General features: G+C 43.0%; 1 protein-coding gene across 4 annotated transcripts in view; it reads left to right on the forward strand.

The window, feature by feature from the left end:
* CCDC87 (coiled-coil domain containing 87) overlaps window positions 1-19,234 on the forward strand; it is a 127,770-nt gene that overhangs the window by 87,941 nt on the left and 20,595 nt on the right. For 3 of the 4 annotated variants that reach the window (XM_077472316.1, XM_077472313.1, XM_077472315.1), the window contains 2 exons: window positions 5,470-5,584; window positions 10,145-10,287. In XM_077472316.1, the coding sequence (XP_077328442.1) occupies window positions 5,470-5,584; window positions 10,145-10,287 (258 nt within the window). Of the gene's footprint in view, window positions 1-5,469; window positions 5,585-10,144; window positions 10,288-14,672; window positions 14,779-19,234 lie in introns of all 4 variants that reach the window. The other variant, XM_077472314.1, reaches the window with a different exon arrangement.

Here is a 19,234-nt window from a genome sequence, read left to right on the forward strand (position 1 = left end):
ATTTTCCCAACCCTCACTCAGCAGCAGAGGAAAACAAAACACCAGTGACAATTCCGTTATAACAGAATTTGGATCTGAAATTCGTCAAGGAAATTTAGTATTTCCTATACATATGCTTCCGAATGTACTTACTACTGACCCCTCAGCTCTGCATCATCTACTACTACCAACCCCTGCATCATCACTTACTCCCAACCCCTGAACTCTGCATCACTTATACCTGAACCTTTGCGTCACTTACTACTGAACTCCAGCACTCTGTGTCCCTTTAAGCCACAGCCAGTGTTCAGCGCAATGAAAATCACACCCAACTTTTGCGGAGCGCCAAACTTTTTCTCAGCTGAGGGGGCCCAACTTATGATTTTTCACACAGGCCCACTGCTTTCAGAAAATGCCCCTGACCTGAACACATCATTGCGCATCCATTCCAGATATTGTATGTGACATAACATACAAGCACATGGGCTGAAAGCGAGAGGCAGATCAGCTGGGATGAGTGTGCCAGGACAGGTAGATATTTCTCATCTCTGATTCCTTGCACCACTCTCCATATCACACATATCATAGATGAGAAGAGGGTACAGTGGTGGAGCAGATGAGCAGGAGGGTACAGCAGTGGGGAAAATGAGCGGGGGGGGGGGGGGGGTTCAGCGGTGGGACAGAAAAGCAGAAGGGTACAGCAGTGAGGCAGATGTACAGGGGGGTACAGTGGTGTTTCATTTCTACTTCCTTGCACCACTCTGCATATCATGCATATCATAGATGAGAAGAGGGCACAGCGGTGGAGCAGATTAGAAGGAGGGTACAGCGGTGGAAAAATGAGCAAGAGGGGTTCAGAGGTGAAACAGAAAAGCAGCAAGGTACAGCGGTGAGGCAGTTGTACAGGGGGTACAGTAGTGGGAGAGATGAGAAGTGAGCCTTAGGACAGAAGAGCGGGGAGGATCAGCAGTGGGGCAGAATTTTAAGGAGTGGCATTGGTGGGACAGATGATTAGGGGGTTACACTGATGGGGCAGAAGAGCAGGTGGGGCAGATGTGCGGGGGGGGTACAATGGCAGGGCAGAGGAGAAAAGAGATACTATGATGGGGCCGATAAGCAGGGGGTACAGTAGTGGGGCAGAAGAGCAGGGGGAACAGAGGTGGGACAGAAGAGCAAGGGTACAGGGGTGAGACAGATGTGCAGGAGGTACAGTGGTGGGGCAGATTGGAAAGGGGGTTACAGTGGTGGGACAGATGAGCAGATGGGTTCAGTGTTACGACAGATGAGAAAGTGGTTCAGCAGTGAGACAGAAGAGCATGGGGGTACAGCGATGGAGCAGATGTGCAGGGAGGTACAGTGGTGGAGCAGATGAGAAAGGGAGTACATTGGTGAGGCAGGTGAGCAGGAGGGTACAGAGGTGGGGCAGGCATGCAGGGTAGTACAGTGGTGGGGCAGATGTGCAGGGGGTTACAGTGGTGGAGCAGATGTGCAGGGTAGTACAGTGGTAGGGCAGATGTGCAGGGGGTTACAGTGGTGGGGCAGATGTGCAGGAGGTTACAATGGTGGGGCAGATGTGCAGGAGGGTACAGTGATCTGAGGACTGGAGGTGCAGGTATTGGGGCTGATCTGATGCATGAGAGTGCTGGATGTTAATTTGTCACTATCCCCAAATCCAGGTGTGAAAAACTTGTTGCATCTTTTCCAAAAAGACTCATGGCTTTATTAGATCAAAAGGATGCTTCTACTAAATACCGAGCAAAGGGTCTGAATACTTAGGACCATGTGATATTTCATTTTTTCTTTTTTGATAAATCTGAAAAAATGTCAACAATTCTATGTTTTCCTGTCAATATGGGGTGCTGTGTGTACATTAATAAGGAAAAAAATGTATGTAAATGAATTTAGAAAATGGCTGCAATATAACAAAGAGTGAAAAATTTAAGGTGGTCTGAATACTTTCCGTCCCCACTGTATGAAGCAAAATCACAGCACTGTAGCGCAAAATGTAACAATGTAGAAATTACATTTAAATAAATGTACAAGTACAGTCAATTTTAATGGATTTTTTTTTTAAATATCAAAAGACATTAGAATAAAAAAAAATGTCTTCACTACTCGATCCAGATGGCTACATCCAGATTGTCATAAACCACATTAGCTCATTTTATATATTCAGGGACCTTCCCGGTCTGCAGTACAGTGTTGAGAAGTGCAGACTGCAGGCAGGATGAATGTAAACAAAGCAGTGTGTACACCAGCCGGGCATTTATTGACAGCTTTTAAGGCCTCATGCACACAGGGCATATAAACAGCTGCTTTTACCAGCATCAGATGTTTTTCTTTGCACTTTAAAAACCTCTCTCCATGTTATTCTATGTCTTCGAGCACACACAGGCTTTTAGGAGCTGTAAGTGGCATAGTTGTTTTGAAGCTGCAAAAAAGGCAGCGCTGTAAAAACGTCTGCGCTGCTAAAGGCTGCTAAATGTGGCTTAACGCTGGACACAGTGTTAAAGCGGAGTTCCACCCAAAAATGAAACTTCCGCTTTAAGTGATGATGACCCCCCTGACATGCCACATTTGGCATGTCATTTTTTTGAGGGGGGGGGCACAGATACCCTCTTTTTAGAGAAATCCAGCTCCCACTTCCTCCGGGGGCTCTGTGGCACTGGAAGGAAGATCACCTCTGCCCCCTCTCTCTCTGCAATCTTCTGGGACACACCACAGGTCCCAGAAGATTGCCCGGCCATTCACGGCTCCAGTGCGCAGCTCCAGTACATGGCCACAGTAAGAATGCTGGCGCCATGGAGAGGAGGGGGAGAGGAGCGGAGCTTCATATGCCCACATCGCTGGACTGTGGGACAGATGAGTGTCCGATTATTAAAGGTCAGCAGCTACACTTTTTGTAGCTGCTGACTTTAATTTTTTTTTTTTTCGGCAAAACTCTGCTTTAAGCCATGTCAAGCTTTTTATTTATTTATTTATTTATTTTACATGTAAAAATCAATGGTTCCCTATGAGAGCTCCTAACTGATCTGACTTTCAGTCCATGGATTTGAATAGAAGTCACATCTAAGTTGGATCATCATGACCTGACTTGTGATACGACTTGAGTTCTGAGAAACTTAAAGGGCAACCCCACGCAAAAAATAAAAAAATGAAGGTCCCCCCAAGATCCATACCAGGCCCTTGAGTCTGGTATGGATCTTGAAAGAGAACCCCAACACAAAATGGAAAAAAAAACGGCTTGGGGTCCCCCCAAAATTCATACCAGACCCTTATTCAAGCATGCAGCCCAGCAGGTCAGGAAAGGGGGGGCATACCAGGCCACACACCCTCAACATGGGGGGGTGGGTGCCAGTGGCTGCTGGTGGTATATTTTTTTTGGAGGGGGTCGGCAAACAATCCACCCAAAGTCACCCCCGGTCGGTCAGTCGGTCACTTACCGCATTTAGGTTCGGGCATCGCTTCGTCCAGGTGACAGGTGGCGTCTCTTCCTCCTAGTGCTTCACAGCTGCTTCCCCTGCGTCTCTTCCCAACTCCTCCTCGGCGGCCAATAGGATCGCGTCTCCTCTCAGCCAGTCAGGTGATGGGTCACAGGACTCGCTTCCCTGCCAGGGAGGAGAATCAAGAAGACAATAGCGAATATTAATTTGCTATTGTCACACAACTGGGTGGCCCCCAAGCCTCTGTGCCCCGAGCCCACCCTTTCTTTTGAAGCCTATTAGAATCCATGCATTTGGCGCCCCACATGTAAATTAGGGGGCCAGACTCATGGGTTGGGGGGGTGGCGCCCCTGGGCCCTGCATTACGGGCCGCCACTAGTGGGTGCTTTGGGGCAGGGGGGCTCTCAGACATGATTAGAGTCTGAGGCTCTAATTGGCTTCAAAAAAGGGAGGATTTGGGGCATAGAGCACTGCACCCTGAGCCCACCGTGTTGTGTGGCATTAGCAAATTAATATTCGCTAATGTCTTCCTGTTTCTTCTCCTGGCCAATCGGGAAGCAGGTCCTGAGACCCCATTGGCTGGGCGGAGAAGCGATGGCCGGGACACGGAAGAGATGGAAGGGGGAAGCCACGCCGCCACGCCTGTGACCTGCACGGGGTAAATATGGGTCTGACAGGGGCCTGTCGGGTGAGAAGGCGAGCCAGCGACTAGGGGGGGTGGGCAGTGTTATCAAAGGTGTGCAGTGGCAAACTCAAACGATGGGGGGTTAGTGTGGGGTGGCAGGCTTGAGCGACAGGGGGGTCTGTGGTCAGGTCTGTCTGCTGCCCCCCTGACCGATGAAGCACCAGCCGTCACTGACAAACAGTTATGTCACCGTCACAAGGTGCCTGGGTGTTATGGTGACATCAGCGGATGGCCATGTGAGGCTTCCAGATTCCGATAGGCCCCCTGCCCACAGACCCCCACAACCACCGCCCATGGTTGTCAGAAATAGGCCCTTGTCCCTATCAACAGTGCTTTGGGGTAGGGGGACGCAGACCCCCCCTGCCCCAAAGTACTCACCCACATGTTGAGGGAGTGTGGACTGGAATGGTCCAGGAGAGGGGGGCATTCGCTTTCCTGACCTGCCGGAATGCATACTCGGATAAGGGTCTGGTATGGATTTTGGGGGGACCCCACACTGTCTTCTTTTTAAAATTTGCCATCGGGTTCCCCTTCAAGTCGGATCATGATGATTGGACTTGGATTCCACTTCTATTCAAATCAATGAGCTGAAAGTCAGATCAGTTAAGACAGCTCTCATAGGGAACAATTGATTTTGAATAGAGGCAGAGAAACGCTGCTAAAAGCTAACGCGGCTAAACGCACAATAACGCCAATCCAAAAAGTTACTAAAAGCGTGTTTTTACAGTCGTTGTTCCTGGTGATGGTAGTGGGTTTGCAGCTTGTTTTTTCTAACGCCCCGTGTGCATGAGGCCTAAAGCACAGGGAAAGAAAAGAGAGGGTACATTTTAAAAGTAGCTTTGTGTCTTTGGATATTTTAGCATTGCTACCATAGTTTAAAAGTAAAGTTATCCTTAAAATATTACATTGTAATACTAGTATGGCTACTGAGAACACATTATTTAATTTGTAAACTGATGCAAGTCCAGGTTTCTTTTTAAGATTCTAAAATGCCTGTGTTGGTAGAACAGAGAAGCAATAATGGGGTTGCAGAGGTCATGGGTTAGAGATGACAGAGGCCCCGATTGATCAGGCTGTGCTAGCACTTAGGACATGCTAAAGTGACCTCTCAAGCAATGTTATTATATGTGATATATTTTGAAAGACCATGTAAGAAAGCTTTAGGTGCAGTTGTAGCTTGATTAATCATGGCCAAGGAGTCTATTTAGTGCTCCTCTTTCCCACCTGTTTGCCCTTTCTTTTGTCATTGGTCCAGATGCTTCTGAGGACAACCATATTGCTATGAGCATCTCTATTATGCAAGACACATTTTATTGAAGAATGACATGCAAAGCAAATTTAGTGTCCTGTTTCATTTTTCAGGCAATACGGATGTGGGAAAAAGCAGTATTACTCATCCAGAAAAGAGAGAAAATGTTAGCGGAGCTGGAGATGTTTGAGAGAGAGGCCTCTGATCCTAATAGATTCTTCAGCAAAGGTAAATTCATCATAATGTGAAATAAAGCATACAACAAACTGTAATTACCCCAGATGTTCTTACTGTATGCTGTATCAGTTCCCTGTTAGTGACGGGAATAATTCTTGTATTGTAAGCAATAACTGTATATTGTGGAAGTGCGTAAATGAGCTATAACAAGTGTACTGAAACAGCTCAGTATTGACTTTAAGGATAATGCATCACACAAAACAAAAAGTACAGAGTAAAAGAAGTGTGTGCATTTCCTCCAATCAGCTGTCACACAGTATAAGCCAAGATTACACTCCTACTGCTGAATGAGGAAGTAAAAATTCTAACACGATGTAAGAATTCTAAAGACAGCAGATATACATGTAGGGAGATTTGTTCCATCATTGTGTATCATCTGAGGCTGTTTATTTCACAGGGTATAGGAGAGGGTTTACATCCACTTTAAAGCTATCCAGAAAGCATTGCCAATGTGTAAAGTCTGAAAATCTGCTCAGCCTACTTCCACACTTTATGCTGGGTGAGACAGCAGCCTCTTGTCACATATTTCAGTCCATACAACTAGTCATCAGCTGTTGCGAAACTACAGATCCCATGAGGCATTGCAAGACTGACAGTTGCAAGCATGACTCCCACAGGCAGAGGCATGATGGGACTTGTAGTTCCACAATAGCTGGAGGGCCTCCAGTTTGACACCCTGCCTAGTTTGTGCTGGGACAAGGCTACAGTTGGTCCAATGAGAGGGAGGAACTGGAACCATAAACCTTGGCGGCCTGTACTTTCAAGGGCTTCAGAATTCAGCGAATTCTAGCAAATGTAAAGACTTAGCTAGCACTGCAATCAGCAACGCAAGACAACTGCCAGACCTGCAGCCATTCAATGGCTTGTCTGTGTTAAATGGGTGAATTTAAGTTTTTATGCTTGAATAGAATGAACCTTTAAATATGAGATGATGCAGCAAAAGAAATTTCATTTTCGGGACAGTAAAATGCAAACAATGAATGCTAAGATGAAGGACAAGCATTTTAATTCCTATAAGTAGCACAGCTGTAAATGGAACAGGGTCACTTTAACTAACACATATACTTCCTGTCACTCCCCCACTGTTCTTTTCAGCAGCTGGGAGCAGGGGAAAGTCCCATGTAAGCTACAAGTCACTGGGGTTGTAGTTAAACATGACTAGACATGTGCAGAATGGAAAAAAAATTTTGTTTTGGATAGATTCATTATGTTACCAATTCCATTTAGTTTGTTTGGGAATTTGTTTCCTTATCCCCCCCCCCCCCCTTTCCTGACCTTCTTGGCTGCATGCTCGGATAACGGTCTGGTATGGATTTTGGGGGATACCTTGCGACACTTTTTTAAAATGTTGGTGTGGGGTTTCCCTTAAACTCATACCAGACCCGATGCGCCTGATATGGATTGGGACCCCACACTGTTTTTTTCAGAATTTTTATTTGCCCGCAATTCTGTTTACATGCAGACATTTGCTGGCAGAGCCCAATTTTTTACCGACACTGCAAAAAAAGTACCTAGAATGGGTGTTTTCAGTGCTAAACCATGCAAATATCCATATTTAAACTATAAACATGTAGCTAGTTCTATTAGCAATGTGTTTAAGTTAAACAAAAATATAAAAAAAACACACAATACAAATAATAAAAAAAATATTTCTCCATTTACACAAAAGATTAAGATTAATATAACCTAGCCAGCACAGAGATCCCCCATATATCAGAGTGTGCAGCATTCTCCCTTACAGTGCAAGGAAACTCTGATGTCAAGGGGAATGCTGCAGATTATGATCCAAGGGGGAACTCTGATGTAAAGGGGGGCTCTGGTCACTAGAGACCACCTTATATCAGAGTCCACTGAATTACCCTTTACTTTAGAGTTCTTAATTACATCAGGGTCTGCTGCATTGCCCTTTACATCAGAGTTCCCCTTTGCACTGTAAGCTGAGAATCCTGCAGACTCTGATGTAAAGAGGAATGGCAGGAACTCTGATGTGGAGGGGGGGGGGGTCTGCTGACCAGAGACCACCTTCCGCAAAATGAATACACTAAAGTAAGGGGGATGGGTTACTGATATAAGGGGGAACCTTTATATCAGTGCCCCCTTACATTATTGTATTCACTCCCCCCATTACAGCAATGACCCCCCTCTTCAGACTGGCTTGGTGGCGCTCTCACTGACCTCCTCTGAGGTGCACCATGCAGGGCTCAGTCAGACAGCTCCAGGTTGGTGGATCTGTTTTTTTTTTCCATAGTCTCCTCTCTACAGTCCACACACATCTGACTTGTCCCATAATCCCCATCCTGGCACTCTTGACAGCTCTCCAGATTCCGCCCTCAGACTGCAGACATGATAAAAAACAAGAGATGGTCAGAGATTGCAGACATGATACAAGAGGTGGTTAGAGGATTGTGGACAGGACAGAGGATGTAGCCAGAGGGTGGCAGACAGGACACAGGAGGTGGTCATAGGATGGCGGACAGAACAGAGGAGGGGGTCAGAAAATGGCGGAACAGGACACAGGAGGTGGTCAGAGGATGGGGGACAGGACACAGGAGGTGGTCAGAGAATGGCTGACAGAACACAGGAGGTGGTCAGAGAATGGCGGACAGGACACAGGGGGTGGTCAGAGGATGGTGGACATGACAGAGGAAGTGGTCAGAGGACGGCGGACAGGACACAGGAGGTGGTCAGAAGATGGCGGACAGGACACAGGAGGTGGTCAGAAGATGGCAGACAGGACACAGGAGGTGGTCAGAAGATGGCGGACAGGACACAGGAAGTGGTCAGAGGATGGCAGACAAGATACAGGGGATAACAAGACAGAGATTGTGAACATCTGTGAATCTGTACAATCAAACCACTGCCATTCTTGTTTGATAACTGAACATTGGTCAGTGGGCCGTGTGTGTGTGTGTGTGTGTGTGTGTGTGTGTGTGTGTGTGTGTGTGTGTGTGTGTGTGTGTGTGTGTGTGTGTGTGTCCGTCCGGGGTAGGGCGGGCAGGTCAGCACTGTCCATTGATCTCTCTTGCGGTGATGGTGCATTGGTTCCGCCAGTCCCCCAGCTCCACTGTACTGTCCACACATTGCACAGGCTCCTCCACCATTATCCCACTTTTTGAATTTATTTTTAAAATTTTCCGGCCGGTGCCATGTAGCGGGAAATGCGGCTTGTGGCATGGCATCATCGGTAGGAGGAGCAGGCCAGGCGGTACAGACTCAGGATCAGATTGCCACGGGGAATTCCGGAGCTGTGCATGCACACCCGCGATCGCAGCCATTTTTACTGGCACTTTTCCGTTTCTATGGGCTTTCACGGGCAGAAGAAAAAGTGCCTGTTTTTACAGGCTGCCCATAAATCTACGGGCGGTTGACAACACTGGAAGGGGGTAAGGTTCTGATGACATTCATCATCCAATCAAAAACTCAAAACCAAAAATGTAACATTCACACACTATTTTCACAGCCATCCAAACTGGTTCGTAAACCATAGACTTTAAATTAAAAACTCTATAGAGAAAATACTGTATTTATGTAATGTACTCAATAACCGCTTAAAGTACATAAACCATAGACATCAGGTCATCACATTATAGTTTCTCGTCTGAAAGCTCATCTTCTTTAAGCTGTCAGTTTGTAAATAATTTTGGTGCAACCTATGCAGGGCCATCTTTAATATTGATTGGACCCCGGGCAAAAATGTTCTTGGGCCCCCCCCCCCCCATGCAATTTCACTTTCCACCTGCTCTGAGACATACAATAACTAGCAGCTAGACTTAAAATCAATTTACTGTATCAGATCAGGCAGAAATTATGATTGGTTGCCAGCAGTTACAGCATATCATTACTGCTTACTGACTGGTTGCTAGAGGTTACAGACCAGATTACGGCTCACTGATTAGTTGCTAGAGATTATAGCACATCATCTCCTCACTGCAGGGGAGCATGATATACACATGAATGCTGCCTTTATTTACATATCAATGCTGCCAGCCGCAACTATTTACTTAGTAATGGCGCCGCTATTTACATATGAATGCCGGTTATTTTCATGTAAACACAGGGTCTGCAGGTGAGTCATCTGTACACAACAATAGGGCAGAGCTGAGCAGCATTAGTACCAGCACTTCACACTGAGATATCGGAACACAGCACAGGACTAAAAGTTCAAGGGACAAGGGAATTTAAATTGGGATAGTTGGCAAGTATGAGGCAGCTGCTTTGGGCCCCACAACAATGACAGGGCCCAGGGCAGCTGCCCCTTTTGCCCTGCCTTAAAGACGGCCCTGAACCTATGTATGAGTAATGTACAGTAGTGATGGTCATCTCCATCTAGCACCCTATGTGCACACTACTTATTTCAATGTTATTCCACTAGTGTGCTTGAGAAACCTCCAGAAAACTTTAAGGGGGGTCCTAAAATTGTGTTTGCATTGGGGCCTCCCCAGAGTTTAATCCAACACTACTGACTTTACAGAGAACTGGAAATAAAGACGGCCTTCAAATAACCAACCAATAACCACACCTCTGTTTTTTTTGTTTTTTTTTTAAATCTAGGTTACAATGGTACATCAGTTGCACGGATGGAAGAGTCTAAGCAAAGAAAGAAGCTGTACAAACAAATGTCAGACACTGAGTGTGCCATAGCTAAAATATTACAATTTATAAAGAGGACATTTAATGATATAGTCAGCTACAAGGTAAGTGGATATTACATTACCTATGTTTTACAAAAAATAAAAAATTGAACACTGCGCTATCCAAATATAAAAGAGCTGCTAACACACCCAAATGGATATTTCAAGGTAAAGAATGTGCAATGTATACAAACGTGTAGCGCTAAACAGAAAAAAGTGCAAAAATTACATGTACTTTATATAATACCCCATGTGCTAACCCCCAGGGCTGCCACAATGTTCCTTATGATGAGAACATTGAGCTAGGTAAACATTGTATTAAATAAAACAATCTATCACTTTCAAATTGTGTATACAAAAACAATACACACATAAAGTTGTGTGGCTTTGTGCTCAAAAAGCCAAATGTTCAATAGTCCAAAAAGAAAAAAAGAAGAAAAAAGTCTGTGAAGTCTCTTTAAATAGAGTGATCAAATCCCACGTGTGTAGTCAGATTCACATTCCACCTTCATTATATATAGATAATATGCGGACACCACGTGACAATCCCACCACCGCTGTGGATGCGGGCTTACCGGACTTATCTGACCCAAACTAATATATATATTCGAAGAATTGCACAGGCTTATGTAGTAACAGTAGGGATTCGCATTCATAAAGTTTGAATCACCAGGGAGACATCAAAACGATCACTCCATCCATATAATGGTTAATAATAGGTTTTCTCCAACTGTCTGGTCCAGCTCAGAGCGTTGGACACATAAAATAAGAAAATGGGACCATATCGTGTAATTCCATTAAAAAAACAATTTTAATAAAAATAATGCTAACAAACTCACATTTATGAAGTAAATCAAGCGCTTTTTCAAATAAAAATCGACTGCAGTAGAGTCCCAACGCGTTTCGTCCTCATAGACATCGTCTGGGGTTACCTATGTTTTACTCTTCTTAAAGTGGTTGTAAAGGCACAAGATTTTTTAACTTAATGCATTCCACACTTTAGGATAAAAAGCCCTCTGTGTGAGTCAGCCCCCCTTAATGCTTACCTGAGTCCATCTAGATCCAGCGATGTTGCAGCAGTGTCTCGGCTGCCTGGGACTCCCCTCCTCATTGGCTGAGATAACAGCCCAGCGCCATTGTCTCCACTGCTGTCAATCAAAGTCAGTCTGCAAATGAGGAGAGAAGGGGGCAAGCCCGGGCTGCGGCTCCATATCTGAATGGACACAGGGACCTGTGGCTCGGCTCTGGTGCCCGCATAGCAAACTTCTTGCTGTGGGGGCACTCAACAGGAGGGAGAGGCCAGGAGCACCGAAGAGGGACACGAGAAGAGGAGGATCTGGACTGCTTTGTGCAAATCCACTACACAGAGCAGGTAAGTATAACATGTTTATTATTTTTAACTAAAAAAAAACAAAAAAACAAGACTTTATAATCACTTTAGTGAACAAGGCAGTTGCAATTCAACAGCTCAAATTCCGCGCCATGTGAACAAAAACAAAAAAGAAATATACACAAAGAGCAGCTCCCTTGCTATCACTTTAACCACTTCAGCCCCGGAGGATTATACCCCCTTCCTGACCAGAGCACTTTTTGCGATTCGGCACTGCGTCGCTTTAACTGACAATTGCGCAGTCTCTCAACGTTGTATCAAAACAAAATTGATGTCCTTTTTCTCCCACAAATAGAGCTTTCGTTTGGTGGTATTTGATCGCCTCTGCGGTTTTTGGTTTTTGCGCTATAAACAAAAAAAGAGCCACAATTTTGAAAAAAACACAATATTTTGTACTTTTTGCTATAATAAATATATCCCCCAAAAAATTTTTTATTCAGTTTAGGCTGATATGTATTCTTCTACATATTTTTGGTAAAAAATAGCAATAAGTGTATATTGATTGGTTTGCGCAAAATTTATAGCATCTACAAAATAGGGAATAATAGTCGTTATTTAAAAAAAAAAATTTTATTAGTAATGGCGGCGATCTGCGATTTTTATCGGGACTGTGACATTATGGCGGACAAATTGAATATTTTTGATACTATTTCGGGACCATTGTCATTTATAAAGCGATCAGTGCTATAAAATGCATTGATTACTGTGTAAATGACACTGGCAGTGAAGGGGTTACCCACTAAGGGGCGGTGAAGGGGTTAAGTGTGTCCTAGGGAGTGATTCTAACTGTGAGGGGGCTGTGCTTCAACACACAGGACAGTGATCACTGCTCTCGATTAGCCGTAAACTGATTTTCCCAGAGAATGATTGTGTGGAGGAGGAGCGTGTCAGCACAAGCGTGATCATTGGAGGACAGGCAGGCTGTTCTCCCAGCACAGCCAGAAACCTGACCACACTGAGATGAATGTGCACGCATACCTAGCATGCTCAGTTTGAAATAGGACAGCATGGGAACTGGCAGGAATCACCAGGTCATTCACACAAAGGCAGCAATACAATGAGAACAGGATACTTTTTTAACAAAAGTACATGGTACAACAGGCACACATCAGGAATATGAAACATATTCTTTAATTCTCAATGATTTGTACCCAGATGTTTGTAATATGTAATAGTCAGGAATAAAAACTGAAAGAAAATGAAGAAATGCACATTATTTCCAGGCTTGTGCCAACATGCAGTGTACCCTGAAGTAACCTAATTTTTCTCAGGCCTGCAGGTACCCACTTTTGCGGGAGAACAGACATGAAGATTCAAACATTTATTTGCATCTAAATGCACCCTTAATCAGTTTTTTAAACATTTTTAAACAATTACTGTTTTTTATTTACTGTGTATTATACCACTGGATTTTTGACTGCTAATCAGCTGGATTAGGCAACCATCTCATGTCTTCGGGTGAGGCAGATACATTAAAGTTTGCTGCTCCCAGGGAAATATTGAGTGGGCTGGTTAGGAACCCTGTCCCAGTCACTACTGCTCACCCATAGATAGTTGATGCTCTCTCCTCTTCCCCCTTATTGGAATACAGCTTGTCCGTGCCAAGCCAGGCTCTCATTTCTGAAAAAAAAAAACTTCCAGTAATATAAACTATGGTATTCAAACATAGTGGATATTAAAGTCTGCATGTGATTTTTTTTTTTACAATTTTTGTTCAGCATATGCATATATTGCATACTTCTACAAACACGCATCGGGGGTTATTTACGAAAGGCAAATCCACTTTGCACTGAAAGTGCACTTTGAAGTGAAGTCGCTCTAAATCTAAGGGGTAGATCTGAAATGAATGGAAGCTCTGCTGATTTTATCATCCAATCATGTGCACGCTAAAATGCAATTTTTTATTTTCCTTGCATGTCCCCCTCGGATCTACGGCGACTTTACTTCCATGTGCACTTTCAGTGCACTTTCAAGTGCTCTTGCAGTGCAAAGTGGATTTTCCTTTAGTAAATAACCCAGATTGAGTTGCTGCAGGATCTTCATGTATGTACTGTATGGGCAAACCAGCCTTCCTTCTAGCATAAAAAAATACAGTAACCCATCATAGACAATTCAATTATTTTTGGTGTCCTTACATGGTTATGGAGATGGTATTCCCCCACTCCTTCTACCAATTTTGACAGCCACCACCATCTGCCTGTAGATATTTGTTAACCACTATAATGAAAATAGGTTTGCTGTAGGACATATGGATGTCCTACACAGGTCTGTACATCAATTTGGTGGTTGTCCTACATAGGTCTGTACATCAGTTTGGTGGATGTCCTACATAGGTCTGTCCATCAGTTTGGTGGATGTCCTACACAGGTCTGTACATCAGTTTGGTGGATGTCCTACATAGGTCTGTACATCAGTTTGGTGGATGTCCTACACAGGTCTGTACATCAGTTTGGTGGATGTCCTACATAGGTCTGTACATCAGTTTGGTGGATGCCCTACATAGGTCTGTACATCAGTTTGGTGGATGTCCTACACAGGTCTGTACATCAGCTTGGTGGATGACAACACAGGTCTGTACACCAGTTTGGTGGATGTCCTACATAGGTCTGTACATAAGTTTGGTGGATGTCCTACACAGGTCTGTACACCAGTTTGGTGGATGTCCTACATAGGTCTGTACATCAGTTTGGTGGATGTCCTACACAGGTCTGTACACCAGTTTGGTGGATGTCCTACATAGGTCTGTACATCAGTTTGGTGGATGTCCTACATAGGTCTGTACATCAGTTTGGTGGATGACAACACAGGTCTGTACACCAGTTTGGTGGATGTCCTACATAGGTCTGTACATCAGCTTGGTGGATGACAACACAGGTCTGTACACCAGTTTGCATTTTGATGTGAGGCCTTATGCTGATGAACAGAGGTCCACAGACAGCTGCTTACTGCCCTCAAACTCCACACAGACGTGCCCATATAAGAACAGCCTTAACCCAACCAGCTCTAATTACAAATACTGGAGCTAATTGTTAACAATCAATAATCTTACCTATTGCAGGGCAGACCGTATACTGAAAAAATGAAGTGGGACAAAACAGAGATGCTTTACTGGCTGCAGCAAGATCGTCGCAAATCTTTAATAGAAATGGATACTAAAAAAGAAAGTATGCTTGTACAACTTGATCCTCTAAATTAAATGAATACAGAATTTTGTAATTATAAACATTTCAGCTTCAATTTTCTTCCTAAATAAAAAGAATGATATGCAAAACAACTGTCACTAATATGAACTGTATTTCTCAATACATACAGTTTATTATGGGTCATGCTTGTCACCTCATGGAACCCTGTCTCTGTCTCAGAGGTGGTATTCAAAACATGTTGGTCAGCTGAAGTCATTGGAAAAATCCATGAACAGAAGTATTTCACTGCATGTTTACATGAAACAGTTATAGACATGTGCAGAACGAAAAAAAATGTTTAGTTGTGTTTCTTTATTTACATAAATTTGTTTAGTTAAATTAGTTTCATTCGTTTCATTTGTTATCGGGATTTGTTTTGTTTATTTGTTTTGTTTATTCGTTTTCGAATCGATTCAAAACGTTTTCAAATCAGTTTCGAATAGTTTTCGAAATTGAATAGTTTTTGAATTTAAATAGTTTTCCATTTTTACAAAGAGAATAAAATAGAATAGAAAATAAAGGAATAGAAAAAAATATATATAATTTTTTTCTATTCTATTCCTTTATTTTCTATTCTATTTTTTTCTCTTTGGAAATTGGAAATTGGAAATTGGAAAACTATTCGAATCCCAAAAGTTTTCAAATTGTAAAACTATTCGAATAGTTTTTGAATTTGAAAACTATTCGAATTTGAAAACTATTCAAATTTCCTTATTTCGGATTTGTTTAAATTCGGTACTATTCAAATTTGGAAATTCAGATACAGCCGAATTTCCGAAAAACAAAAATAACCGCGCATGTCTAAACAGTTATGATTCCAAAATATATCACAAGTAATAATAATGTAAAATGTACCCATATACGTTTTAGAAATTCATACATATCATAGCCTAGAGTAATTGTAAAGTTTTTTGTTTTTTTTTGTAAATAACAAACATGTTATACTTACCTGCTCTGTGCAATGGTTTTGCTCAGAGCAGCTCCTCTCATAGGGTCCCAATGATGTGGGAATAGGAAGCCACCATTCAACAGGTGCCTGTTCCCACTTCTGCTCCGACCGCCTAGACGATCAGGGCAGAAGTTTGCCCCCCCGGCCGCAACCTTTTGGGACATGTCACAGGTCCCAAAAGCCAGAGGGACAATTCACAAAGCACAGTTCTGCTTGCACAAACACAGTGGGAATCCAGATGTGAAGCAGTAAGGAATCACAGCCAGCTTCCCTTAGTAAACATGCTGATGCAGGGGACACGTAGACCAGCGAATAACCGGCCCAGGTGAGGAAGACGCTGGATCCATGGACAGGTGAGTGACCTTGTTTTTCATAAGTCTGCAGCTACAGTATTTGTAGCTGCTGATTTTCATTTTTATTTTTTTTTGCCCCGTACACACGGTTGGACATTCCGATCACAAAATCCGTCTGATTTTTTTCGGACGGATTTTGTCCGAAACTGGTGTTGCCTACACACGGTCAGACAAAGTTGTCGGAAAATCCAATTGTTTGTAACGTGATGACGTTTGTTTGTTACGACGGGACTACGTAGACGCTAGTAGCCAATAGCTTTGGTCTCATAATTTGATCTGAGCATGCGTGGCACTTTGTCCGATTGGAATTCTCTATAAATGATCGAAAAAAGTAAGATCGGATTTTTTGTCGGAAAATTTGAGATCTTGCTCTCAAATTTTTGCCGTTGGAATTTCCGACGGAAAAAGTCAGATAGAGCCCACACACAATCGGATTTTCTGACAATATAATCCGATCTGACCTGTTTGCATCTAAATGTGTCGGTTACCACTTGCGTTGTAAAGCACACATAGGTATGAATCTCGCTCTTAAACATCTTGCTCTTAAACATACATCTGCGAGTAGTCAAAAAACTAGTTTAGGTTAACTACCTCTTGACTCCACATTATAAATCTACATGTGTAACTACTGTACATTATTATTATACAGGATTTATATAGCGCCAACAGTTTACATAACAGTTTACATATCATGGAGAAACATCCTGTAGTGTGCAGAGATTAAGTACATCATAAGAAAATAGACTTTGAAGCTTCCCTATGGGGAGTCAGAAACCAGGTTATTGAAGTGTATAATGCTTGAGAGTTCCAATAGGGTTCATGATCTAGTTTTAGGACAATTATACTGTTACGGGTAATAAAATAGTAGCCATGGGTGCCATATACGTTGGAATTTTTCATCTTGGTCATAACAGGATTTATTTAGGTCTTCCGAGTCACATAATGTTTTCAGTTCTAGACACCAATAAGGGCATTTGGCTGATTGCAGAATTTCAGGATTAGCAATGATCAGGTGTATGAGTAGAGATTTTTTATATGGGGATGGGTCCGTGTCATTTGGATGTAAAAGGAAGTAGATAGGGTTGTTCGAAGGTTGTATATCAGTTATATACTGCAAGGGAAGAGAGATTATCAAATGAGGTTAATATTCAAGGATGTAAAAAATAGATGGATTAGTAGTGTCCCTTCAGACTTGGATCATCTCCAGTATAATGAGCTGGGTGTCTGGGAAAATGTTGTAGAGTTTTCCTGGGATATAATATGAAAGAGATAAAAATTTGCATCTGGATTCTTCAGATCTATTGGAGATCAAAGTCTTATGTGTAAGAAATAACATTTTGTCTTATTGCTAATCTCTAAATTGGAGTTTGTTCTCCTAAAAGTGGTAAAAGAGGGGGCCAGACAGTTATCTGTGTGGAGCCATTTGTAAATCTGAGAGAGTAGGCAATGAGGAACAGTGACGTACAGAAAAAAAACTGCTTCAGCAGTTGAGTGAGCTTAACAATCAGTCTTTTATGGTCGAATATTATTTGTTATTCAGAGAACGCATAGAATATTACAAAATGCGCAGTGGGTATAGGTTAAAACAATATCCAACAAACCCCTACAAACAGAATGGGGGGGGGGGGCATACATCAGGTCAGAATAATGCATGGGAAAGAAAATTGATAAAGGAAGAATATTGCAACATATAACAATGAGAAAAATCCATAGTATGTCAAAGACATAATATAAGGCACATAAAACCGCCGACATAAAGATCAAGCTGAGTTATGCGATCAAAAGAGTCCCACATGCAGGGCAGCTAGAGAGAAATGGGACCATCATATGCCATTTATATTTTAAATACGAGCCTGCTACATTACAAATAAAGAAGGAGAAAAGATAGAAAGGAAAAGCAGAAAAGAGCGGAGTAGAGAAATAAGGAAGAAAAATAATGAAGATAAATGGGTGTGTCTAGAGCAATCCCAAGAGTGCAATCAACAAGCATAAGGCCGCGTACACACGCGCGGACTGTTCGCCCAACTTTGTCCGTCCAACAGTTTCGGCAAACAGTCCGCTCAAAATTAGCATGGACGGACATGCCCACACACGACGAACGAACAGTTTGCTGAAACCGTGCGCGATGACGTGAACAGCACGTACGACGGGACGAAAAATACGACGTCCTATACACTGCATTATAACTTTCGGCGTGTAAATCCTTTCTGAGCATGCGCGGAACTTAGTTTGACGAACAAGCCTACACACGGGCGGACTGTTCGCTCAAACAAGGTTTCAGCGGACAGTTTTACGGAATTTCCGAAAAACCTTGTTCGTCAAACTGTCCGCTGAAACTGTCCGCTGAAAGCCCACACACGAGCGGACTGTCCGCCCAAACACTGTTCAGCGGACAAAGTTGGGCGAACAGTCCGCCCGTGTGTACGCGGCCTAACACATCCAACTGGAAGGAGGGCTAAAAAGGTATGCGCCGGTGTCATGCATCTCGCATTCGTCTCCTAAACGAGTCAGCATAATCGGTCTTTTCGAGATATTAGAGTTGATTTACTAAAACTGAAGAATGGAAAATCTGGTGCAACTCTGCATAGAAACCAATCAGCTTCCAGCTTTTATTGTCAAAGCTTAATTGAACAAGCTGAAGTTAGAAGTGTGATTGGCTACCATGCATAGATGCACCAGATTTTGCACTCTCAGGTTTTAGTAAATCAACTTCATTTAACTGATAAAGTGCGTGGTCTGGAGGTAGCCATATGGATCAAGTTCCTGGCATCCAGAGGATTTTGTAAATGTGAAGGGAAATGCAACCCTGTCTTATTGCATTAATGTGATAGGTGACCTCATTGATCAATAGGGTGTTGAGAAGTCAACATCCCGTTTTCTTACATAAACTCTTGTTAATGTTTTTTTTTTTATCATATTCCCAAGATTTACTTTAATACTGCCAACCACTTACTAATTATGTTTTATTGTTTTGACCACTTTAAATTAATAAAAGTTCAGATGTGACTTACACTTTGTACTTTTGTCTCATGAAATAAGACAGTAGCAGAGTTAGGACACACGCTTATGCCGCGTACACCCGACCGTTTTTTCCATCAGAATAAACTCTGCCGTTTTTTCCGATGAAGTTTCGCTG

This window comes from Lithobates pipiens, unplaced genomic scaffold (genome assembly GCF_037356315.1).
Source record: "Lithobates pipiens isolate NorthernLeopardFrog02 unplaced genomic scaffold, aLitPip1_a1.2 Scaffold_8, whole genome shotgun sequence".
In the NCBI taxonomy this organism is placed as follows: domain Eukaryota; kingdom Metazoa; phylum Chordata; class Amphibia; order Anura; family Ranidae; genus Lithobates; species Lithobates pipiens.